Source organism: Phodopus roborovskii, unplaced genomic scaffold, assembly GCF_943737965.1.
Source record: "Phodopus roborovskii unplaced genomic scaffold, PHOROB, whole genome shotgun sequence".
NCBI lineage: Eukaryota > Metazoa > Chordata > Mammalia > Rodentia > Cricetidae > Phodopus > Phodopus roborovskii.
The window spans coordinates 9924596-9950568 of record NW_026126434.1 but is presented as its reverse complement, the minus strand read 5'-3'; the positions used below and the strand labels follow the sequence as shown (position 1 = coordinate 9950568).

The window sequence follows — 25973 nt, the reverse complement described above, 5'->3', positions numbered from 1 at the left end:
TGAGTGTCTGAGGGTCCAAATCTGCCTTTGGAAGGTAGTTGAGTGGCACTTTTAGAAGATGTATGGAGTCAGTCCCATCTGCAATGCGATGGAATCGGAAAGAAGAATAAGAAGTCTTGGGTCAGGATTAGCTCTTCCCCTCCCTTCAGCAGGGTCAGTTTGTGCTGTCTAGCCTATCCAGGGGAGGAGCCAAGGCTCAGAGTTGGATCCCGAATCTGCATCCCCTTGTTTCCTCCTTTAGTGTTCCACAATGTCTGAAGCAACCAAGTCCTCAAAAACACTTGATTTTGACCCAAGAGCTACTTTCCAGGTAAGCCGTACATGCTCAAGAGGCACCAGAAGTTCCAAGAATTGAGTTCATCGAGCAGGTGGCTCTGCCAAAGCCTTGCATGATTCCACACCCCACAGTTACTCACTCAAGTCCACTCAGCTCAAGACAGAAGCAGAAAGGAGGTTGGTGGCTCAGGGTCAGGTCTAGCCCATTAGCCTGGAGGGCACAAGGAGCCAAGATTTGTCTGCCCCATCCACCCACTATCTAGAAAATTCAAATCATTTGCAGAGACCCCAGAGAAATGATTAGAACAGCATACTTCCTAATTCCAAGAGGAAAGAACCAGGGCACAGTCAGAAATACCTCAGTCACATAGTCACATAAATGGCCTTCAGAATCTTTGCTTACCCCAGACCCCTGCCCTGGACCTTCATAAGCCAGGACAGCCATCCCACTATGAGCCATAGCCAACAGGCAGGGTTGGTCACCCCCCTCACAGACTTGCCTCTGCTGTCCACATCTTTGGTCTTCAGATGAACAGGCTGGAAGCCTTTTGGGGAGACAGCACCTGACATACCTGTTATCTATCCTTGAGTCTTGTGTCATTCAAATAAAACAGGTTTACCTTTGAGATTCAGCCAGTAAGGGTTCAGACATTGGCTGGGTTGCTGGGTCACCTGCCTATTGTTCAACAACCACAAGAAAAACAAAACATAACAAAAACCAGGCTCTTTATGACTGTCTTTCTTAGTACAACTCACTTATAACCACAAAATTCTGCAACAAGTAGACCCCTGTAGCTGCCACACCCACCTTTTTTTTTTTTTTTAAGATTTATGTATATGAATGCCCGGTCTGCATACATGCCTTTGTGCCTGAAGAGGGTATCAGATCCCATTATAGGTGGTTGTGAGCCGCCACCTGGGTGTTGGAAATTGAACCTGGGTCCTTTGAAAGTGCAGTCAGTGGTGTTTGTTTTCTTGGTTTTTGTTTTTTGAGACAGGGTTTCTCTGTAACAGCCCTGGCCATCCTGGAACTCGATGTGTAGACTAGGTTGGCCTTGAACTCACTGAGATCTGACTGCCTCTCCCTCCCAAGTGCTGGGATTAAAGGTGTGTACCACACCCCACACCTCCAGCCCACGGTCAGGTCAGTGCTTTTAACCACTGGTTATAGATGGTTGGGAGACACCATGTGAGTGCCAGGAATTGAACCTGGATCCTCTGGTAGAGCACTCAGTGCTCTTAACCACTGAGCTTCCTCTCCAGCCCGCCACACCCACCTCTTAACCATAGCAAGCAAGAACCTAGAAGGAGAACCATGTCCAGAACTGGGGGGAGGGGGTTGGGGGGGTCAGCAATTTAACTTCAGATTCCTCCAGCCTAACACTTTCTTATTCTCCTAATCCTGCAGGGATGGGCGGTTTTTGAAACACTCTATGTGCTCCTCTTTTGTGGTAGTATTCAAAACTGTATTGAAAACACTTGGCGTAAACTAAGACCATGCTTAGGAAACGCAGGTGCTTATAGACAGCCTATCAAGCCCCACCCAGCAAGAAATCATCCATCTATGATTTGGAGCTGTGGAGACTTTGTACTTGGTTCAAACGTGCCCTGTGTTAGGGCTACTTTTCTTGAATTAAGTACCTGTAATCTACAGAAGAAAATGAAATCAAAAGAGGGTACCAAAGATGTGATGTGAGCAGAAACAAAGCAGGTAGCTAGTAGGGACAGAATAAAGAATGGCAGATCTAAGATGCAGGCCAAAGAGCCCTCATCTCCAACCTCCCACCCTAGCAGCCTGGATCAGCACCAGACTGGGTCTGTGCTGCTGCAATTTCCAGGGCCTCCTGCAATGCGCCACTAAGACTTCAATAGCCGAGTCCTGCATCTACCATTGCTGTGCTGTATCCTGTTCCTCCCATCTCAGTTACTGTTCATTCTGTGGCTGGGAAGAGACACCATGATCAAAGCAGCTTACACAAGAAAGCATTTGATTGGAGGCTTGCTCAAGGTTTCAGAGGGTTAGTCTGGGACCATCACAGGAGGGAGTTGGCTGCGTGCAGAGCATTGCCCCAGGGGCTGTAGTAAAGAGCTTTAAGTTGTGATTCAAAGACAGAAGATGGGGGTGGGGGTGGGGGTGGGAGGGAGGGAGAGTGGGAGAGAGAGAGAAGAGAGACACTGGCCCAGGTGGGCTTTTGAAACATCAAAGCCCTCCCAGTGACACACCTCCTCCTCCACCAACTAGGAGCCTAAGAGGGCCATGCTCAGTCAAACACCACACTCCCCATTGGCTTGAGGACCTCCAGAGGTCAATGTGCAAGACAGCCAGGCCTGGGGAAGGGGCTGTGTGATGGAGGAGGCATCTATCCCACCGAAACAGCAGTAGCCATGTGGGTTGTGGACAAACATCCAAAGCCCCTCAGGTGTCAGGACCCAACAAAGTCCTCCCACCCCTGAAGCCCACCAGGAGCCATGTCCTTTTGAATTTTAAGGCTATCCCACTTTGAACTTGAAGCTTGGTAAACTTCAGGGTTTGTCTACACACTAAGATCCTTAAACTTTCATTCCCCAGGTGCTGACCCTTAGATATTCACAGCTCATGGGCCAAGGGGCCAGGTGCGGGCAGAGCAGTGGCTTTCCCCATGGACCTTCCCCCGGTGTACTGAAAGGGGAGATGAGCAGGTTCCTGGGGCCGGGTTCCCAGTGTCTCCTGTTTGCCTTACTGTGCAAGTGGGAACTGACAGCGTAGCTGGGGTGGGGTGAGGGCCTCGCTGGAAAGGGGTCCTTGCAGTACAAGATAGCCACAGTCACCTCCAAATCCTCTGATTTCCAGTGAGATATACTGGCCTTGGGAGATCCCACGAAATGTAATGGGGTGCTGGTAGTTGTCTAAAGGGTTGGATCTCCAGAAAGATTGAAAACCAAGGAAAGTAAACATTAATGCCTTGGGAGTGGAGGGCTGCTAAACCAGAAGCTGGCTTGGCTATTTCATAAGTCCTGGGTCCTCCCCTTCCTTGTTGGTCCTGTTAAGGTACACACCCCCGTACCTACATGCCCTTTTCCCCTGTCAATGTCTTCTGGGAACAGGAAGTTGCCATCTCAGAGAGCTGCCTTTGATTTCCCTGCCTACCCGAGTTCCTGTGAGTCTAACCACCTTTCACTGTGTCACCCTCCTACCCACCCTCCCCCCCCCCCACCCACCCTAAGCAGCTTCCAGACAGTGATGAGGCATACATGCCCTCTGCTCCGGCACTCGAACATCGTCAGGTCAGTCCAGAAAGACAGAGTGACTGCTGGGTCCCTCCCCAGACTTAATGACCCAGTCTGTGAGACCTTAGCCCCTGCCTGGCCCTTTTACCCATTCTAGCTCAGGAGATCACTGCTTTCATCCCAAGGCTGCAGTTTGGGATTCATCCTCAGCCTTTGCTGGAGTCCCCAGCAGTGCCCTCTAAGCCCTCTGTGATGTCCCAGTCATGACTACAGGTCTAAGTGACATCAGCGTCCTTTACTGGGAGTACTAGAAGAGCCAGCATCTGTTACAGTGATCTCCAGGAGAGTTCAGTTAAACTTTGAACAGTTGTTTAAGCTTATTTGGTTTTCAGAGGGCCTTGGATAGGCTGTCAATGAGTCACCACCAAACAGGAACATGTACAGCTCTGGAGTGGCCTGGGATGGGCCTGATATATTCTCAGAACTGGGACAGCCAGTGTTCTCTGCCCACCAGCTTCTTGCTGCAGAAGTGAGGGCGGGGGCTGTGTCCCTGACTTGTAGGTGGCTTTTGTGTCTTAACAGCTGGTGCAGTGTGAAGAACTGTGGCTACTGTTGATTGAGTGTGGCCTGCGGGCTTGTAGACATCGTTTCCATTGAGCCTCGTTGCAATCCTGCCATCAAGCAGAGGGGCAGAGGGACTTACCCCAAGCATCTCAGCTGGGGTTCCTTTGGACTATTAACCACCATCTACTCTGAGCTGCATTTGAGTTGCTAAATCCCAAGGCAGAGAAGCCTTGGAAGCACTCACAGCCAAATGGAAACTTCCTTCTGTGTGTCTTGTTTTTGGCAAGGAGACGGTCTCATGCTTGTTGAAAGGTCTGGAGTTGGCACAAGACACTCTAGGTCCAATTTCTCAGCACAAAAGAAATTTACTTACCCCAGAGAGACAAAGGGCACGGAATAAGAGACAAAGACAGAAAATAAAGGACAAGGGAGAAGGGGAAGGGAACAAGGGAGAGAGGGAGGGGTATTTGTCCCAGAGGGGCACAGGACTGACACTGGATAGAGAGGAGACAGATGTGGCCCATAGGTAAATGGCAATTTATAGAGGCAAAAGAGGAAACCCTGTGTTAGGATGAGGTGTTTTATTTTAATTGGGCATGTTAATTAGGGCACCAAAGGCAGCTTTTGATTGCTGGACTTCAATACTTTGATAGTAGGACCTTGGTAGTCAGCCTCAGGAGGAGGAAGTAGCCAAATAAGGGAACAGATCTTGGGGGCTAGCTTTGGGAATGTAATCTAGTGGTCTTACCAAGAAAGGGGGGTGGTGGGGGAAGGGCAAGGCCTGCTAGAGCCCCTTCAGCTGTGTCCTGCTTTGTTTGGCTTATCTAGCATTTATGAGCATTTTCAAGAACATTTAGAAGCCTGGATCTTTCACATAGAAATTTGGATTTCAGGCTTTATTTGAAAAATCTGGCACCAGTGTCCAGAAGGAAGCAGCTAAGTTCCTCTTGGGGGGGGCTTGTCCTCTTCGGGCTGCCACAGCCCCCACCTTTTCCTGTGACCCTAACATTGGATGCTCTTTCTCTCTCTCTCTTCCTTCAAGACAAGGTTTCTTTGTGTAGCCCTAGCTGGCCTAGGACTCACTCTGTAGACCAGGCTGGCCTTGAACTCACAGAGATCCACCTGCCTCTGCCTCCCTAGTGCTGGGATTAAAGTCGTGTGCCACCACCGACAAGAAAGGATGTTCCCCCCCCTTTTTTTTTCTTTTTAAATTTTGTGTGTATGTGTGCCAGGCGGTGGGGGTGCATGCTTTTAATCCCAGCACTTGGGAAGCAGAGGCTGGTGAATCTCTAAGTTCGAGGCCAGCCTGATCTACAGAGTTAGTTCTAGGACAGGCTCCAAAGCTACAGAGAAACCCTGTCTGGAAAAGTCAAAAAAAAAAAAAAAAAACAAAACAAAAAACAATTGTGTATGTGTGTGTGTGTGTGTGTGTGTGTGTGTGTACATGTGTTAATCCATGTGTGTGCATATGTGCATATATGTTCACATGTACACATACATACTTGGGGAAGCCAGAGGACAATTTGCAGGAGTTATTTTTTTCCTTCCATGTGGGCTCAAGGAATTGAACTCAGGTCACCAGACTTGGCAGCAAGTGCCTTTACCATCTTGTCATCCCTTCAACTGCCTCTTCTCATGACAACTGCATTTATCTTTGATGGGATCCAGTTTTTCCCATTTATACTCCAGGGAGACATTTCATGTTGCAGCTCCTAGATTGGCCAAGTGTTGGCTCCCTGTCTTCCTGGCTCCTTCCTTTATCCTAGGAATGCTGATGGTGGGTGTGTGAGAGCTGAGCTCTTTATATTAGCATTGCCTGTGGAGCACCAGGCACCATCTTGTTTTCCTATTGGTGTGTTGAAGAATGGAGTGTGGGATTACATCAGGACTTTTCTATCAGCTGCTTCTCAAAGGGGCTAAAGCCTGGTCCTGCAGATTTAAGACTTCAGGGTCCAGCAGGTTCCCCATCTTGGGGACTCCCAACCTGTCCATTGGTAGCCTCAGAGTGGGTCATGTCCGCAGTCATAAACAAAGTCTCTTTTGTGTGACACCTGTTGACTCTCCTGGAGAGGGATGGAGTGTGAGTCAACTCCAGCCTGTCTTCCTCAGTTGGCGTCACCCAGGGGCAGCACCGGAAAGCAAGCCTGAATCCAGAGCGAAATCTGCGGGGTGTGGAGAGTCATTTTAAGCAAGGGAGGTAGGGGTGTAGAAGCCGTCTGCCATGTGGCTGCACTATGCCTCCCTAGCAGAGGTGCCTCAGCAACTCAGGGCTGTTGAGGGATGCACACTTGAGTGGCTTTAGTCTTTGGAATAGCCAGACGCACTGGGGATATGCACTTCTGAGGCAGGAGCAGGAAGAAAGGCAAGCTTCAAGGCAGCAAGTGTACCCTGCTTTGAAAGGAAGTAAGGAAAGGATAGAGGGAGAGAGAGGAAGGGAAGAAGGGAGGAGAGAAATGATATGACATAACTGGTTTCTAGTAGAGAATTCAAAGAGGAATCTTCGAAAGAGGAGAAGGAGGAAGATGAGGAGGAGGGGGTGGAGAAGAAGGAGGAGAAGGAGAAAGGTCAGGAGGAGGAGAAGGAGGAGCAGAAAAGACTTGAGCTCTGGCCATGTGTGTGGAATAGCGATGTCACATGCCCTTCCCTCCCCCAGGAACTGCTTCAAAGGAAAACTGGCACATTGGAGCTACCAAGTATGGGTACATTTGCTCAGAAAAATAAACAGCTCTTACTCAAGCCTGGGTGCAGGCCTGCAATCCCAGCTACTCCAGAGAATATAGAAGGAGGAGTGGAACTCAAGGAAAGTCCAAGGCTAGCCTAGGCAGCTTGGTCTGTCTCAAAATAAGTAAAACGAGGCCTTGGGTGTTGGAGAAAAAAAAAAGTTGGGAAAAAAACCCAAAAGCCAAAACCACCCTTCCCCATAGTCATACTGGCTCCTATGTAGCTAAGAATGACTTTGAACTTTTGATTCTTCTGCCTCTATCTCCAGAGTCCTGGGACGGCAAATGCACACAACCATGCCCCATTTATGGAGTGCTAGAGATCAGACCCAGAGCCTCATGCCAGCCAGGCAAGCACCTCATCAACTATAACACATCTCCTGCTTTGGGCTGCTGTTGTTTGCTTTTTGTTTGTTTTGTTTTTTAATGCATGTGGGTGTTTTGCCTGCATGTATGCCTGTGTGACACTTGCATGCAGTGCCCAAAATAGCCAGAAGAAGGTGCTGGATCCCTTGGGACTGGAGTTCCAGATGGTTGTGAGCCACCATGTAGGGGTTGGGATTTGATGTTGGGTCCTCTGGAAGGGCAGCCCCAAGATTGTATTAATACAATCTACCTTAGGCCAAGGGACAAAGACAGCATCTAGTTGACAGGAAGTGGAAGGGAGGGACTTTGAGTTTGGTGGTCCCTTTTGGTTTGGAACAGAGGAAAAAGAGCACTCTTTCTGAGGCTCTGGCTAAGGAGGAAGGTCAGCTAGTTGCTGCTCAACCTCTCTGAGCTAGCAAGTTTTCAAATCAGCCTCTGACTCCAGAGTCTTTATAAATTTGATAAAGCCACCAGCCAGTGTTCTTAACCACTGAGCCATCTGTGGAACTCTCAGGGCTGGTTCTTTTAAAAGGGAAATCAGATCGGTGTCTCCCAAGTCTCATTGGCTCAAAGCCTTGTAGAACTCTCCCTGCTGGAGCACCACAAGGGCCAACCTTGACCTCAGGGCTGTTGGTTTGGATGTTCCCTCTGCAGGGAATTCTTGCTCAGGCTGCTGGTCAGAGTCAGTCACTCCAGCTCTTGCTCCAATGTAAACTGCACCCCCTCAGACCAGGGTCTAAGTCCATCAGTAAGTCCCACCCTACTACAGTACGTCTGTCTCCCCCGTCCGCCTGTCAGCTCTTGGAAACAAACAAACAAACAAACAAACAAACAAACACACACACAACAACAACAAAAAAACTAACTTTGCTTCTGCTCACCACTCAACCCCTGGAGCTGGATAAGTGCTGGGCACATGTAGCCCCATGGTGCCAGAGTACCAGATCTCTGTGGCAATGTTGTCACAGAATGGCACAGAAGCCACTTCAGGAGCTTGAAGAGCCAAAAATTGTGCAGTGTCACAACATCGGGTGTAACTAGATGACAGGCACGTGATGCTTGCACAGGCCTGGGGTGCTGGAGGTCTCTCCCTGATATGACAGTATTCTTCAGGTTCTCAAATCCATCTCATGAACAAGTGTAGGGGGATGAGATGGGAAGCATTGAGGATACACAAAATTCCAAATCCTTTATCCATTGCCTGTGTAGGGGTTAGGAGGGTCTGCCCTTCTTAGGCTCTTAGTTTCCCTATCTGTATAATGGGAGACCCCCTTTCCTCTCTTAATCTATTTACCCATTGGGAACTAAAGATTCTAGGCACCCTGAGGACTCACAGAGCCTGTCCCAGGTGGGTGGGCCATCTGAGCACACCCTGGGGGATAGGGGTGGCAAGAAATTCACTGCAATTCCCCAGCCCAGCCCACAGCCTCACTAGACAACCCGTCTACCTAGATCAGGCACATCCTTAGGAGGAAGCTCTTAGAAACACCAGCTCTTTGAGCTGCTGAGATGCCTCAGTGGGGAAAGGCACGTTCTGCTAAGCCTAGCAAGCCTGGTTCTATCACAAACACCCACATGGTGGAAAGGGAGAGGTAACTGCTGCAAATTACCCTCTGACCCCCACACAAACGCTGTAACACACACACACACACACGCACACACACGCACACACACGCGCGCACACACACGCACACACACGCACACACACGCACACACCATACAAAAGAAAAGCTAGCTAGAAGACAGTCCTACCTCTCTGTCCTGGCTCTGTCTTCCTCCCTTTTGTCCTTTTACCTCTCCCTGCCGTCTCTCCTTCCCTCCATCTCTCGGACCCTACATTTTTCCCTTCTCCCTTGTCGCTGATGCAGAACCCAGAAGAGACAGAGGCACTGTGAAGGAGATGAGACTCAGGCCAGATGCAGGTCACAGGGAGGTTTGTGTTGTGGACTGACCTGAAGGGCTTAGGGGCAGCCCTAGGCTCCGGCAGGAGCTAGAGTGGAGGTCCCTGGCCATGCAGCAGAGTCCCTGAGGGTAAAGGGCACAACTAGAGTGGGACTCACCTGTGGTTGAGGCAGCAGTAAATGATGGGGTTGTACATGGTGGAGCTCATGGCTAGCCAGAAGAGTGCCAGGTAAACCTGCTGGATGAACTTGCGGTAGTAGATGTCCTTCTGGAAGCTGCCCAGGATGAAGTAGAGGTGGTAGGGCAGCCAGCAGAAGGCAAATGTCAGCACCACCAGTACCATGGCCTTCACAAACTGGTCAGGGAGAGGCTCAGGTCAGTCCTTGGTCCCCGAGTCCCAAGTCAACCCTCCTGGAACCAATGTGGGGTACCCATCACCACGGCCTTGAGAGCCCCTTCTGCCTCTCTGGCCTCTGTCCCTTAGAACATGTATTTGCCACATGCTCCAGAACCCACCACCTCATGGTATTGCCGTAGACTAGTTTGTCTGTTCACACTGCTCTCCTTCCATTGAAATCCCCATATCTAGCAACTCAGTTCTGTGGTCCACTCTCCCAGGATTCTTTCCCATGAGGGCATCTCTCTATCCTGTCCCCTCTCGTAGGAGGTCAAAGCTCTGGACCCAAGCCATCCTTCCCTGGGCAGGCAGTGATGTTTCAACCTGATACTCCAATCTCAGTCTACAGGATGTTCCTGAGCCCTTCCAGGCACCTCACATGTCTGGCATCTGCAAGCCCACCCCTGCATTGTCCAGCATCCCCGAGGACCAGAAAGCAAATTGGAGATGGCAAGTGGAGGCCAACTTCCCAATTGAAGAGATAACTGGGTGGTATCCTAAGTACCTCCCTGCTTGCCGTGGTGAGAACTTTCAGAACATGAAGAAGTCAGTCTAGCATTGGTTTCCAGATCGCAGAGGTCTGTGGTCTATGCGTTCTCTGAGAGGCCGAGTGACCTGGATTGTGTGCTCCCCACTGTACCCTAGCAGGCAGACTTTGGGGCCCCAGGTGTCTCCAAGAGCAGGCTCCGCCCTCTCTGCTTACGCTCTCACCTTCTTCTTGGCCTGCAGATGGCGCAGGTTGGCGCCGTGAGCCTGGTGTCTGGGGACTGCGCGTTTCCATAGTGTGAGGCCGATGACACTGTAAGCCACGAACATCACCACCAGGGGTAGGAAGTAGACGAGGACAAAAACCAGCAGATGATACCTGGAGGGAGAGCATGGATCTGGTGGGCAGCAGGCGGCCAGATTCACTCAGGCTCACCCACGCTTAAGATCCGTGAACCTCACGGACCCCACCTTGAAGCCCCACCCTGGGCTCGATTTAGAAAATAACTAAGGCCACATTGGCTAGTGTATATGCCAAAGATGGGTTTTTCTCACAAAGTCATCGGCATCAGCTCCATCCATCCTACCGTGTTACAGAAAAGGCTAAAAGGGGGAAAGCTAACACAATTTTATGTTTGTTTAACATATAAAATATAACGCCGGCGCCGGTGGACGGCTCTGTGGTAATTCAAGTTTGCTGCCAAGCCTGATCCTGAGCTGATCCCTGGAAGCCACATATGGATAAATCAGACCATGGCTGTAGAGTGCACACAACTCTGTTTCTGTCTGTCCCTCCCTCCCTCCTTCCTGTTTTAAAAAAGAAACCTTTTAATGCATAAAGAATACTATAAACTGTGTGTTCTGGGTGTGGTGGCACATGCCTGTGATCCCAACAGTACGGGTGTGGAAGCAGGAAGATGGGGAGTTTAAGGTTAATCCTGTTCATAGTGAGTTAGAGGCCAGCCTGAGACGCACGAGACCCAGTTCAAATACATACCATCAAGCACAAAAGTTAGCACTCCACTCCCACCACTATTCACAGGGTATGGCTTTCTCGCAGAGCTGCATATGTAAGGGTATGTTGTGAGTGCAAGAATGGATATGTGTGCACATGAATGTGTACATATATTGAGTAGGTAGATCATATCTGTTAATTCAGGAGCCACACTATAGCAAAGGCCTTATTTGGAGATGAACAGTGGAGACTGCTGCAATCATAGCCACCGTGCCCCCTGCTTCCTGCCCCTCAGCACTGCCTGGGTACATGGCTGTATCAGAAAGACCTTTGAGCAAGATCCACTTACCACTGCACCTTCTGAGTCCCCAGGGAGGATTCTTGGGTTGTACTGAGGTTCACTATTTCCTTTGAGGAAGGCACTGTGCAAGAGGAATGCCACGGGCTCCGTTTCTAGGATGCCACGATCTGAATAAGCCATGGTTCTCACTGCCTCCCAGGCAGGTGTGGGGAGGGGTCCTTGGAACAACCAGGAAAAGGCCCGAGAGTCCCCCTGCACCATGTGACTTCTGTCTGTTTTAAACGTGCATGTTGTGTGCATATCTGCATGTGAGTAGATACATGTGTGGGGTTATGTATATGTATGCATGTGTCTGTGTGTGTGTGCGTGCATGTGTGTGGGCACATGTGTGCAATCCAGAGGTTGACATGGAATGTCTTCCTTGATTCCTCTCTATCTAATATATTGAAGCAGAGTCTCTCCTTGAATCTGGGGCTCTCTGACTTGGCTAGTCCAGCTGGCCTTGCTCTAGTTCACCAGCCTCTACCTCCTGAGTACCGAGACTACAGATGGACTGCCATGGCTACCTGGCATTGACCTCCAGATAGACTGCATGCTCATATCTAACACTAGCCTACACACAGATACCAGTGACAGTGCATGTGTGAGCCACACACTCTATCTGCAGACGCACACGGTCCATGTTCATCCTTAGTGAGGTGGCAGACAGTCTGAGCAGTTAGGCTGAAGCAGGTTTGCCCACATTTGTTTCCCTGCTTTAGACTCACTGACTGTGTTGTCTGGGAGCACATCATGTGATACAGTTTCTCTACCACCAAGATGGAAAAATACAATACGCATGGTTGTCATGGTGACTTATGAGGTGGAGGCCAGAGGTTAAGAGTTCCAGGCCAGCCTAGGCTACATGAGGCTGGAAAATACAAACCAAAACAAGAGGTTGGAGGGAATGTAGCTTAGTTGATAGGATGTTGGGCTAGCACACATGAGCCCTTGGCTCTATCCCGTGAACCACATGAAGCAGGTGTGGTGATATCAAGGTCAACACTAGCTAAAATTAAATACATAAATAGGTATTAACAGTATTTGCTTCATAACATTAAGAAAATTAAAATATCAGCATATACAGAGTGCTTATAACAAGCCTGGTACTTAGCACTGTTTTTAGTATAGATGATTCCCAACTTAGGTCTTGATTCAATGACTTTGACTGTCTGGTGACAGACATAAAATGTGCACTCAGCAAATGATACCTTAAATTATTACCTCTCTGCTTTTCTATCAAGAAGCTGGACAGGGGCAGTGAGTGTTACCCCAGTTAGCCCCCAGGTCACAGTCATGAGGGTATTACCCACATGTAACAGTGGGTATTTCCCATCTACAATGGGTTTGTTGTGGTGCCGCAGCACTGTTAGTTTTTGTTATTTTTTTTAAAAATAGGACCTCATGTAGCCTGTTTGCCTTGAGTGTGCTGTGTAGCTGAGGATGGCCTTGAATTTATGATCCTGTTGCCTATATCTTCCATGTGCTGGAATTACAGGTGTCCACCACTAATCCCAGCTTGTGTGATCCTGGGGTTGAACTAAGGTTTTCCTGGATGCTAGATAAGCAGTCTACCACTGAGCCACACCCTCAGCCCCTTGCTGTCAGTTAAACAGGCACTCATGTGATCACACATAAACCTGAAGAGTAGTGTGCATATCTCTAGGCACATGCTACACACAGACATGAGGCAACATACAAGCATATGTACTCCACCCTCATCCCCCGTGTGGGGCTTACAGAAGGAGCATCTTGCCTCCGTTGTCATTGGGCCAGGCCACCACACACTTGGTGGCTCCCTGGTCCACAGTGATGGTGGAGTAGAAGCATTGTGGGGAGGCGAGAGCCAGAGCTACCAGCCAGATGCCAGCGATAACCGCCTTGGTGCTGGGGGCTGAAAGCCGTGGTTGGAAGGGGTGGACGATGGCCATGTACCTACAAGCAGATCACAACATCAGCTGATGTCCCCCCTTACGGTGTTTTCCACCCAGGCCCATGTCTTCCAGCTCCTGTCCACACAGCTGCTCTGTATGCAGATGTGGACCCCACCCAATCTGCAGAGGTGGTGGTGGGGAGGTGACTGCCTCCAGCCACAGCACACAGGTGCCCTAGAATCTGGCCCAGGTATCCATTCCTCTGCCTCCCTCTAGGTGTGGACAGCCACACCGTGACCCAACCTGGACAGGATACAGTCCAACATTAGCTTGAAGCTCAGCCTGACTCGAGTGTCTGCACCCTCATCTCCATGCCAGCCTCCCACCACTCCTCATTGTACAACCATTTCCCAGACAAAAACCAAAGTCAAGGAACTTTCAGCAACAGTAGATATATCTGACACACACAGGGTCCCTCCCGTTCAGTAACCACTTACCATATCTGTTATAGAACACGGACAACATGGCTAAGGATGACCAAACTTTTATTTTTCTTTGAGAGAAAGTCTCATGTAGCCCAGGCTGGCCTTGAACTTGCTATGAAGCTGAGGATGACCTTGAGCTCCTGATCCTCTCGAGTGTAGGGAGTTACAGACATGTAATGTTATGCTTGGCTTCTGTATTACTGGAGATAGAATCCAGGCCTTCGAGCTGCTAGGTGTGCCCTCTACTAGCTTAGCCCACTATGTATACTTGTGCAGGCACAAGCTGAATCCTGCAGGCAGAAAATCTTTCCAGCAGTTCTCAACCTGTGGGTCACACCCCCACAGGGGTCATATATCAGATATTTACATTACAATTCATAACAGTGACAGAATTACAGTTAGGAAGTAGCAGTGCAAATAATTTTATGGCTGGGGGCCACCACAACATGAGGAAGTGTATTAAAAGGTTGCAGTGTTAGGAGGATTGATGAGGATCACTGCTTTAGACTCTACACATGGCCAATGCTTGGTTCATTCCCCTCATACAGCTTTCTCTGTGCCCTAGCTAGTTTTTGTTGTTGTTTGTTCAACCTGACACAAGCTAAAGTCATTTAAGAAGGGACCTCAGCTGAAAAAATGTCCCCACCAGATTGCCCTGTGAGCAAGCCCATGGGATAGCTTCTTGATTAGTGTTTGATCCTGGAGGGCCGAGCTCATGGTGGGTGATGTCACCCATGGTTAGGCAGTTCCGTGTGGTATAAGACAGCAGGCTGAGCAGGGCACAGGAAGCAAGCCAGTAAGCAGTGCTTCTCTGTGGCTTCCTCTCCAGTTCCTGCCTCCAGGTTCCTGCCCTGACTTCCTCTCAGTGGTGAACGTCACCTAGAAGCATAAAATGAAATAACCCTTCCCTTCCCAAGTTGCTTTTGGTTATGTTTCTTTATTACAGCAATGGAAACCTTAAAGAAGATGCCCCGAAACAGCCTGCATGGCTTTCTGTGAAGTTTCCCTTCTCCCTCCCCTCCTCTCCCCTTATCTTCCCCTCTTCTCCCCTTCCCTTCCCCTCCCCTCTCTTCCCTTCCCTTCCCTTCTGGGGCTCCTCCTTCCTCTCTGTACTCATTGATACTCAGATCACCTTCTTGATGGCATTATCTGGAACAGATCAGCTGCTGTCTCTCTATGGGGACCTGAGCTTCTGTTGAGCTCTGTGCTTCGTGAAGTGTTGTGGCCTTGACAGTGACTATCATCTCCATTTTCCACATCAGGAGACACTGACTTTGAGTCCTGGTTGGTCCCAGCTCTCTACTCCTGGATCACCCTGTTCCCTGTATTTCAGGACCCACACAGCCACTGTAGGGGCACCATGGACTTAGTGGGGACTCAGGTTTCATTAGCCCAGGGCCCAACTGAGGAAGGCTCACTGCTTTCTTTTCCAAGGCTAAAGGACTCAAAGGCACCATCCTCAAGGATGAAATCCCATCCTCCCAATATACATTCTAACCTAGGGGCTTGGTTCCCTCTCAGCAGAGGACAGGGGAGGACTAGATAGTTGTCACAGGCTTGTGAGCCCTATAATGAAGTGCACAGACCGTTCATTAAAATAAGATTAATTTGTTTACTTGTGTGTTCTTTTTTTTGATGTTATTGGTTTTTTGTTTTCATTTATTTGTTTTGGTTTTTTTGAGACAGGGTTTCTCTGTGTAGCTTTGGAGCCTCTCTTGGCACTTGTTCTGTAGACCAGGTTGGCCTTGAACTCACGGAGATCCACCTGCCTCTGCCTCCTGAGTGCTGGAACTAAAGATGTGCACCGCCACCACTGCCCAGCTTGTTTCCTTTTGTGACATGATCTTACTGTTTAGCCCTGGTTCGCCTCCAACTCACAGAGATTTGTTTGCTTCTGCCTCTTGAGTGTTTGGATCAAAGGACTAGGTCACTATACCCAGCTGTTCATTTTAATTTTGAGACAAGGGTCTCATGTAGCCCAGGCTAGCCTCAAACTCTGTATACTGAGGATGGCCCTCAATTTCCCAAGTGCTAAGCCATGCACCACCATGCCAAGCTGAAATATTTGCATCCATGCAGGTGTGTACAGTGTATGGAGTCCAGAGAACAACCTTAGGTAGCCGGGCAGTGGTGGCGCACACCTTTTGTCCTGGCACTCAGGAGGCAGAGGCAGGCAGATCTCTGTGAGTACGAGACCAGCCTGGTCTACAAGAGCTAGTTCCAGGACAGCCTCCAAAATCACAGAGAAACCCTGTCTCAAAACAAAAACAAAACAAAAAAAGACAACCTTGAGTGTTGTTTCTCAAGATATCACCTACTTTGATTTTTGAGATAGGGCCTCTTGGTAGTCTGGAACTCACCACTTTGGCTAGGCTGACTGTGGTAGTTTGAATGTAATTGGCCCCCATAAGCTTTGTTAGAGTAGGTGTGGCCTAACAAGGAAGTGTGGCAATGTGGAGGTAGACTTTGAGGTCTCATATATGCTCAAGCCACACCCAGTATTTCAGTTCACCTCCTGTTGCCTTTGGATCAAGATGTAGTAGAATCCTCAGCTCCTTCTCCAGCACCATGTCTACCTGCATGCTGCCATACTCCCAACCACTATGCTCCCCACCATGATAATAATGGATTAAATCTCTAAAACAGTAAGCTGCCTCCTCAATTAAATGTTTTCCTTTATAAGAGTTGCCTTGGTCATGGAGTCTTCACAGCAATAGAAACCCTAAGCAAGCACTGGGAATCCTCCCATCTCTAACCTCTCCTGCTCTGGGATTACTAGTGTGTGCTAGCATGGATGGAAGTTAGGTAGGTGTTCATGCTCACATTGCAAGTTCTTCACTGACAGCCTCTGCCTCCTGAGTGCTGGGATTAAAGGTGTGCATCACCAGTGCTTGGCTAGAATAAGCCAATATGAGGGCCAGGTGTAGTGGCTCATGCCCCATTAGCAGAGGGTCAGGTCCTGAGAGTTTAGAATCAGGCTGATCTGGGTTCAAATCCCATCTCCACCATTTCCTGACAACAAGATCTTGAACAAAGAGAGCCTTAGCATTCTGGGTTTCCATTTCCAGCTCTATGAAAATAGGTCATTCTTGCACATGGGACACATGTGCACAGGAATGAAAATAGACATATGTATTCATTGTTTTAAATTCATCAGAGATGGCTTTGGTCATGGGCAGTGCCTGGTTCTTCCTCTCTAAGAAGTACCTGAGCTTAGACAAGACTGAAACCATAGACTACAACATGTTAATTGTATGTTTCTCCAGTTTGCTGAAATAGAGGTGAACATCCTGGGTGTTAAGATTGCACCCTAAGAACATCACCACCTTATCTGCTGCTTGGAATGTTTGTCTCTAGACTTCTCCAGACTGCCCTAATCTCCTGCTCACTTTTGCAGATCCCAACCTCTCAATGAGACCTATTCTATGCCCATTTAAGCCTGTAGCCCAGTGGTTCTCAACCCCTTTGACAAACCTCTGTCTCCAATTTACATCACAACTGATAACTAGCAAAATTATAGTTATGAAGCAGGAACAAAAATTATTTTATGGCTGGGGGTCACCACAACATGAGGAACTGTATTAAAGGGTCACAGTGTTAGGAAGGTTGACAACCACTGAGTGTAGTCTGACCTTCCCTACCACATCTTGGTGGCTGGAGATCTCCCTCTAGTTAATATTTGTTCTCAACACTCACAATCTCATCTCAAAATACAACTTACAATTTATTTATTCGTGAGTGTAGGATTTGCATTCTTACCCTAGTAGAAACATCTACATGGGTTTTTCCCCCACCTGAACCCCAGAACAATACTTACGTGGCAGACACTGAGTAAACATTTGTGGAGTGAAGAAAGGGAGAACAGGGGGCAATGAAATGGCTCAGTAGGTAAAGGTGCTTGCTGTGAAGCCTGAGAAACCGAGTTCAGTCTCCAGAACCCACAAAAGGTAGGAGGAAAGAACTGAGTCCCGCAAGCTGTCCTTTGACCTTCCCAGGTATATTGACAAGCATGCACATACACACACAAACACACACACACACACACACACACACACACACACACACACCAAACAAACAAATGTGATTAAAAAAAAAAAAAAACTTTAAAGGCAGGAAAAGGAATGGTGAATCTCAGGGGCTGTCAGCCTGATCAGAGTCTTTCCTCTGATGCCTGCCTGCTTCCTAGGCTCCTCCTCCCCAGCATTTTGAGGTCCAGCCTCCTCTGAAGTGGAGGCTTTAAAAACATGTGCTAAAGTTGTTTTCCTTCCCATTGGTGGAGGTTCCCCCAACACCTGAAACAGTACCCAACACAAGGGAATCATCCCAAATTTGCTGCATAACTGAAAAAGAAATGCTTAGGGGTCATTCAGACATAGCCAGGGAGGAGGGAGAGATGCTCAGTGGGCATCAGCCGACTTTGAGACTTCTCCTGTACCCATTGCCCAGAGGGCTGTGTTCTAGGCCCCTGACAGATTCACTGTCTGATCTTTAGTAGCCCTATGTATCCTGATTTTCAGTTCCCTTGGGTGTGATGTTAGAAGCTGGGCCTATATGAATGGTGTTTAAGTTTTTGTGTATAGCAACTGACTATGTAGCTGAGGATGATCTTGGGCCTCTGACCCTCCTCGTGCTCTACCTCTGAATGTGGGAATTACAGACATGTACCACCATCTTATACCTGATTTACACAATGCTGGGGATCAAAACCACGCAAAGCAAGCACTGTTCCAACTGGCCTGGTTTGCAACCCCAAACTTTTCTTTTTTAATGAGTAGAAAACATTGTCTCAAAGGAAATGTCCAGAGAACCCCTCAGGAAACCATCTATAGTTCAGCAGTTAGAGGCCGTTGGTGAAGGTTGCTGGCGAAGCTGGGGAGGGGTGGGGGATAAGGGAAGATGGAGAGGCTCACATCTATCTAACCACACAATCAGTACTCTATGTCCGAGGGTGTCATGGCTCTGTCTCTGTCTCCTTTGGACTTCCTGGGTCTTTGCCTCATCCCATCATACTGGCTGTCAGTCAGACTCCTGCTCCCACAGGCATTTGAGTCCCCTTTATCCCAGCCTGTCTGCCCCAGAAGGTCTCAATGCTGCTTCCTCCACACTAGCCTAGTCCCACCCCTCAAAGGTCACTGTTGGCACATCCATACATACACCAGCAGCATTAAAAAAAAAAATAGCATTGTTCTATGGAGCACTCTAACCTCATGCAACATTCAACTTCTTTCTAAATGCAAAAGCAATATGCACAGTTGCCTTGTATAAAGACAGCAAGATAAGGGGAACATCTTCCTTTTCTACCTTGAGCAACCTCCTAGGGTGAAGTCATTCTGTGTCTAATCCCAACTCTCCCCACTTTGCTCCACACCCCCCTGTCTTCCTGCTATGAACCAAAACCAGGTCCAGGAGGCAATTCCCTGAGTTCTTTCCCAACAAGACACCCACCACCTTCCCTGATGCCCACTCTTGCCTGTCAGCAGCGATGGCAGTCATGGAGTAGATGCTGACGAACATGGCTGTGATGGGAAAGAGGTTCTGGAAATAGCAGAAGGCGCGGCCAAAGTACCAGATGTTGTGACTGGCATAGACAAAGTTGAAGGTGGCATTGAAGGCTGCCATGCAGAGGTCTGCCAAGGCCAGGTTGATGATGAAATAGTTGGTGACTGTGCGCATTCTCTCATGGGCCAGAATGATCCAGATAACTGTGGCGTTGCCTGTTACAGCCACCAGCACCAGGGCCAGGTAGGCTGTGGCCCACAGTGCCAGCTGCCAGGCAGGCATGGAGAAGGCTGTGACACCAGTGGTGTTGCTCTCGAGGCCAGATAAGATGTTGGTGTCAGTGGCAATGGCACGGGCCCCCATGGCTGATTCTGGGCCTGGAACACAGGGTCTGGCCTGTCAGTTCTTTCTGGAATTGCTACAGAAGAGAAATCCTCTTTGGTGTGTAGATATACGGGAGGGAGGACGATTAAAAGCTAGGGGACCACACCCACAGCTCGAGCAGAAATGAGTTAGGCTGAACAGAAAACAGGCTTCCAGCCACACGGTTCAACCATCTTGTGAAATGGGGAACTCAAGCTGCGGTCCCGGAAGGAGGGATCCTGATGGCACATTGGCTCAGAGCTACCACAGTCAGAGAGAAGACCGGTCCAGCCGTGGGCATTCAGGAACTTGGTGACAAGCCAGGACTTGAATTCATCTCTCTTAATGCTATTCTATTCGGAGTACATTTCCAGATGAGAGGTACGCACAGCGTGGCTAGTCTGTGGGTCCTACGAGTCCAGTGTGCAGCCGACTTTGTAGAGCAGACTCCCAAGGCTGCCAGCCCTCAGCTCCTGCTCCCCGTTCCTCCCTGCAGGGCAGGCGAGGGCCTTGGCAGAGGTGCTGCCTGCTCCCGCCCTCAATCCACCCCCTGCTTAGATGGCTGGGCTTTGTCTCTGGAAAGATTTAGGACCTGCTGAGAAACTGGGAATGGGGAGAGACCTCAGGAAGCCAGGCACAGCCTGGGTGGGCGTGGCAAAGTGGGTACAAGCTTGGTGTTTACATTCTGCCAGGTGCATTGGCATTCGCATTGGGGAATGAGAAGAACTCGAGGCTGGTTTGGGAACCCCGGGCAAGTAATTTACTTTGCTTGCAAAGAAAGTCAGTGTTCAGAAATCCCGGGCCGGGGTGGGGGTGGGATGGATATGAGGGTGAGTTTGATGGGGTGTCAGTCAAGTGATGAAGGCTGGGTTCTGGGCCTCTGGCTGTGCCCTTGACTGGTTGGCAATCCTGGTCATTCCTCATCTCAAGCCTCAGTTTCCTTGGATGTAAAATTAGAAACTGAGGGGGCTGGAGAGATGGCTCAGCAGTTAAGAGCACCAACTACCTTTCAATAGGTCCCAGGTTCAATACCCAGCACCCACATGGCAGCTCACAACTGCCTGTAACTCCAGTTCCAGGGGATCTGACACCTCCACACAGACATACGTTTAGGCAAAACATGAATGCACATAAAAATAAATTATTTTTTTTAAATTAGAAATTGAGTTTAGACAAATGGTCTTCAAATCTCTCCCTCTTTCCCCTCCCCCTCAGTCTTCTATATCCCAGGCTGACCTCACACTTGCCAGCAGTTGAGGGTGACCTGAACTTCTGATCTTTGTGAACTTTCCAAATGCTGGGATTAGATGCGTGTGCCACTCAGCCTAGTCTACACAGTGCTGGAGGTAGAACCAGAGCCTCACGAATGTCAGGCAAGCACTCTAAGAACTGAGCTATGCCCCCAGTTCTGCGCTCTGTAGGGTGGAAAATCAAGTGCAACTTACAGACGTTAAGATAAAGACAATGTTAAGCCATGCATCCTGAGACTCTTTTCTAAAGATAGAGGTTCTCTGTAGACCAGGGCTGGCCTCAAACTCCAATACCTGTCTGCTTCTGCCTCCACAGTGCTGGGATTAAAGGCGTGTGCCACTACATGCAGTTTTACTGGGAATTTCCTGATGAGCTCATCAATGCCATAATACTATCTATTGTTTGTTGTCCTAGCTAGACTGATGTGCAAAGTACATTTGGGGACTGGAGGACCTACTTTTAACTTTAGAGAAGAGGTCCTTCTGGAACCCCTCATCTTTCCTAGGATGAGCTAGATAGAGTAGTGATTCTCAACCTGGTTACGACCCCTGGATATTGAATGACCCTTTCACAAGGGTCACCTAAGACCATCAGAAATATAAGATATTTACATTAGGATTCATAACAATAGCAAAATTACAGTTATGAAGTAGCAACAAAAACAATTTATGGTTGTGAATTAAAGGATCACAGCATTAGGAAGGTTGAGAGCTGCTCAGCTAAAGAGATCTGAAACTCCTGAACACAATACAGAGTTAGTCACATTCTTTGCCAGGCCATGAAGGCATATTTCTTCTCTTGGATGAACCACCATGTTTTATCGTTGGTCTCTTACCAGAGGGTCTCTGTCTTTGATCACTTGGTGGCAGCAGAGGCATCCAGTCAACCCTGCACTTGTTCTGGTCCCAGGCTTGTTTGGCCCCGACCCCAGAGGACAAAGCCTCTAGCAGTAAGAATGGAGGCCATTTTCTCCTTGCTAGTCTGATCTCCTGTGCTCAGGCAGCCGCCCAGTGGAGAGCTGGGAAGTGTGTCACAGCACCAGAAACCCAGAATAACATGTCCCCGCCCCTGCCACTCCATTGTGTATGCAACGGGGATTATACTTTGGAGCTATTAAATCTGAGTTTTTATTTCCTCCCTAAATCATAAACTCTTGTAGCTTTCCAACAATGCACCAGAAGGCTTGTAGGCTCAGGGAAGGAGAGGTTCTCCTCTCTGCGGGGCAGGGGGACAGGACACAGTGTGGCTGGTCAGCTATGCTATGGCCTATAGGTCTTTGGAATCTGCAGGCCAGTCTTCAAGAAGGAAGAGAGGTATTGTTGGTTATTTTTACTCTTTTGGCTTTTTTTTTTTTGGTGGGGGGCACCACCCAACTCTCAAATAAATTATGTGGAATCTTATTCTTACTCACAAATGTCTAGCTTGGCTTGTTTCTAGCCAGCTTTTCTTAAATTATCCCATCTATCTTTTGCCTCATAGCTTCACAGAGTTAAACAAATGCAACATAAAAGAATGCAACACATCTTTGCATCATTAAACAATGTTCCACAGCATACACAAATGTAACACATCTTCAATTAATATTCTACATTTCCCCCTTTTTATCTAAATAAGAATGAAAGGTTTTAATTTTAACATAGTAAAACTAGATACAATGAAAACACTTATCAAGTAAGAATTAAATTACAACATTCAGTCCATTTGCATTTAGCAAATTCAGAGAAAATACTACATTATCTATCTTACTGAATCCAAAGCTTTACATCTAACAACTTTCTTTTATAATTAAAAAAAACTGCAGCTATAACTCCCTAGTCTTCAACTCTATCCAAGAGCCAGAAGGAATTAATATTACCTAATTAAACAGGGAGTACATTGCAAGCAACTTCTAAGACTCTAGAAATGACAGAGACATCTTGCTAACTGAACAGTCACCCAAAGTTTCTCTGGAACATTGGGTCATCCATCTTCAGTCTACAGGCCTAGATTATCTGGCAGACTTTTCAGTGAAGAGAAGTTAAATGGCTGTTCTGCCATGTATTGGCAAAGTTGATCAGTCACTTTCTTTTGTGCCCTGCAGAATATCTGGCAGCCTCTTATGTGAAGCAGGAACCCTGAAAGACTGTCCCACCTTGTTTTGGTAAAGTTCATCAGTCACTTTCCTGTGGGTCCTGAGTGTCTGGTTTATACAGCATACTGTCAAGTAGTCAAGGCAAAATCAGTTTCTTCCCACATGGCTAACCTTGCCACAGTGAAAACACATTCCTATGGAATTTCTTCTATGCTCATCATTCTTTTATGAAGTAAATTGGTGATACCAGGGGCAAATGTATCTCATTGTCATGAAAAGCCATAAGTTAATAAAACATTTTAAATGCCATATTCTGTAAGTCTTTGAAGTGTTCGAAAATCATCTATCTAAAATATACCTATTTAACATTGAAAACCTTACCTAATGTGACTACAAGTTTAATTATTATAGACTAACTACTAACCTCATTTCTTACTTATATATTGAACTTTTAAACAAACTGCATAAGTACAATACCCCAAATAAGAGTAGAGCACAATGAAAAATCTCTGAGGTTAATAGTTGTCTTTTTATCAATTATTCCTATATTCCCTAAATTATAACAAACATATATAAACCACCAAATAAAGAAAAGCCTCCCACAACCCAACTCTTGAGAATGTGAATGTCGTGTTCTCTAGACTGCTTCCTGTTGAATGTGATTGAAGGCATCTTCAGGGTCCCTGATAAAATTCAGAGATAATGACCAGCAGTAACCTTTGCTGATAGTTCTCACCTGTCAAGATTCAGGAGCTCTCCCTGATCAAACCATATTAACCTGGAAGGAATCCACAGCTTCTCATTTCCTGTGGGTACAAAAGCAAAACCTCTCCTCCAAAGCATTTTTGCTTTCCATTTGACAAATACAATTTTTTTTTACTTTCATTTTAAAGTTAAGGCATTCTTAAAGTGTATAGGATGGTTTATTTCAACAGTCCTTCTGTCAACTCCAGGTCTCTTAGCAGATGTTTGCTTATCAGCAATTAAAAACTTCAAAACCAAAAAATCAAATCAACACAATACTATACAGGATCCAGACTCCCTGTGTATTTCTCATCTTTACATGGCTTTTTTTTTTTATTCTTACTGTCTTTTAAAAGACTGTATTATTTTTAACCTATTTCTTTCTTCCTATGACTGTCGGTACTCTTTTTCTTTCTTAGGTCAATGCACATTGTAAAATATACTGGAACCTGTTCACAGTTTTTTTTTTTTTTTTGTTTTTTTTTTTTTTTTTTTTTTTTTTTTGGTTGGTGTTTTTGTTTTTTTTCCAGACAGGGTCTTTCTGTGGCTTTGGAGACTGTCCTGGAACTAGCTCTTGTAGATCAGGCTGGTCTCAAACTCACAGAAATCCTCCTGTCTCTACCTCCCCAGTGCTGGGACTAAAGGTGTGTGCCACTACCGCCCAGCTCTGTTTACAGTTTTTTGGGGTTTTTTTTTTTTTTTTTTTTTTTTTTTTTTTTTCTGTTCCTCTTTTACTGTGTACCTTTTAGCCTTTTTTTGACTGCAATCTTTAGACTGTTAAGCTAAGCTGGGTCCTCCGAATTGCTCTATCGCTGCTCTATTAGCTGGCTCCACCAGCTACTCAGGCAGTGAGAGCCAAGCCTAAAGCTCACCATCCTGCCATAGGTCTAAGTGACCAGGACTGCATCCAACCTTCCTAGCTTAGGAATGCGGTTCCTGTATTGCCACAGGGGGTTTTACTTAGCTTGCCATTACTATTCAGTGCTGCCCACTGAACAGCAGCACCTATTAAAGAAGCTGTACCTTTTTCTTTCTTTCTTTCTTTCTTTCTTTCTTTCTTTCTTTCTTTCTTTTCTTTTCCAGCTTTCTCAGGCCCTACATTGGGCACCAATAGGTTGGTTGTTTTTTTTACTCTTTTGGCTTTTTTGGGAAGGGGGGGCACCACCCAGCTCCCAAATAAATCACACACATGGAGTCGTAGTCTTTCTTATAAATGCCTGACCTTAGAAGCTTGGCTTGTTCCTAGCCAGCTTTTCTTAAATTATCCCATCTATCTTTTGCCTCTGGGCTTCTATCTTTCTTTATTTCTGAGCGGCTGGCCCCTGATATCCTCCCCCCCATTCTATCTTGCTCCTTTTTCTTTCTCCTCCCAGATTTCCCCTTCTATTTATTCTCTCTGCCTGTCAGCCCTGCCTATCCTTTCTCCTGCTTTGCTATTGGCCATTTTCAGAACATCAGGTGTTTTAGGCAGGCAAAGAATCACAGCTTTACAGAGTTAAACAAATGCAACATGAAAGAATGCAGCACATCTTTGCATCATTAAGCAATGTTCCACAGAAGAAACAAATGTAACACATCTTCAACTAATATTCCACAACAGATATCAAATTGGGTTAAGCCAGACTTGACAAGACAAGGCAGAAAGATTAGGAGTTATAGGTCATTCTTGGCTGTATAGCCTGTTTCTGGCCAGCCTGGATTACATGAGACCATGTCACAGATAAATGACCTGGGAGACAGCCTAAAAACATGAACACCTGTTTTCCATACCCAGAACCCACTTAAATAAGATGGATGTTGTCTTAGGGTTTCTGTGAAGAGACACCATGACATGGCAACTCTTATAAAGAAAAACATTTAATTATGGTGGGGGCTTACAGTTTCAGAGGTTTAGTTCATTATGATATCATCATGGTGGGGAGCATAGAGGTGTGCAGGCAGACATGGTGCTGGAGAAGGAGTTGCTACAACAAGGCCACGACTCCTAATAGTACCACTCCCTTTGGGGACCATTTTCTTTCAAACCACCACATTCCATTCCCTGGTTCCCAAAAAGGCTTATAGCCATATCATAATGCAAAAAATGCCTTCAGTCCAACTTCAAAAGTCCCCATAGTCTATAACAGTCTCAAACTTGTTTAAAAGTCTAAAGTGCAAAGTCTCTTCTGAGATTCATGCAATATCTAGTAATCCCCTATAAAATTAAAATTAAAAAACAGGTCATATACTGCCAACATATAGGATATGCATTATCATTCCAAAAGATAGGGAAGGGAGCATAATGAGAAATATTGAACTATAGCAAGACTGAAAACCAGCTGGGTAAACGCCGAACTCTGCATCTCCATGTTTGATGTCAAAACACTCTTCAGATTTCCAACTCCTTTCAGCTTTGTTGACTGTAGCACACTTCTTTCTTTTGGGCTGATTCTACTCCCAGTTAGCAGCTCTACTCGGCAGGTATCCCATGGCT

The 25973-nt window shown here is 47.2% G+C and overlaps 1 protein-coding gene across 1 annotated transcript; it reads right to left on the bottom strand.

The window, feature by feature from the left end:
* Positions 1 to 5941: 5941 nt before the first annotated feature.
* Tacr2 (tachykinin receptor 2) lies at positions 5942 to 19434 on the bottom strand. Its single transcript, XM_051186768.1, has 5 exons — positions 19043 to 19434; positions 12954 to 13148; positions 10144 to 10297; positions 9194 to 9390; positions 5942 to 6209 (listed from the first exon to the last, which is right to left on the bottom strand). The coding sequence occupies exons 1-5, from the start codon at positions 19432 to 19434 to the stop codon at positions 5993 to 5995; spliced, it is 1155 nt and encodes a 384-aa protein (XP_051042725.1). The 3' UTR covers positions 5942 to 5992.
* Between the last annotated feature and the right edge of the window lie 6539 nt (positions 19435 to 25973).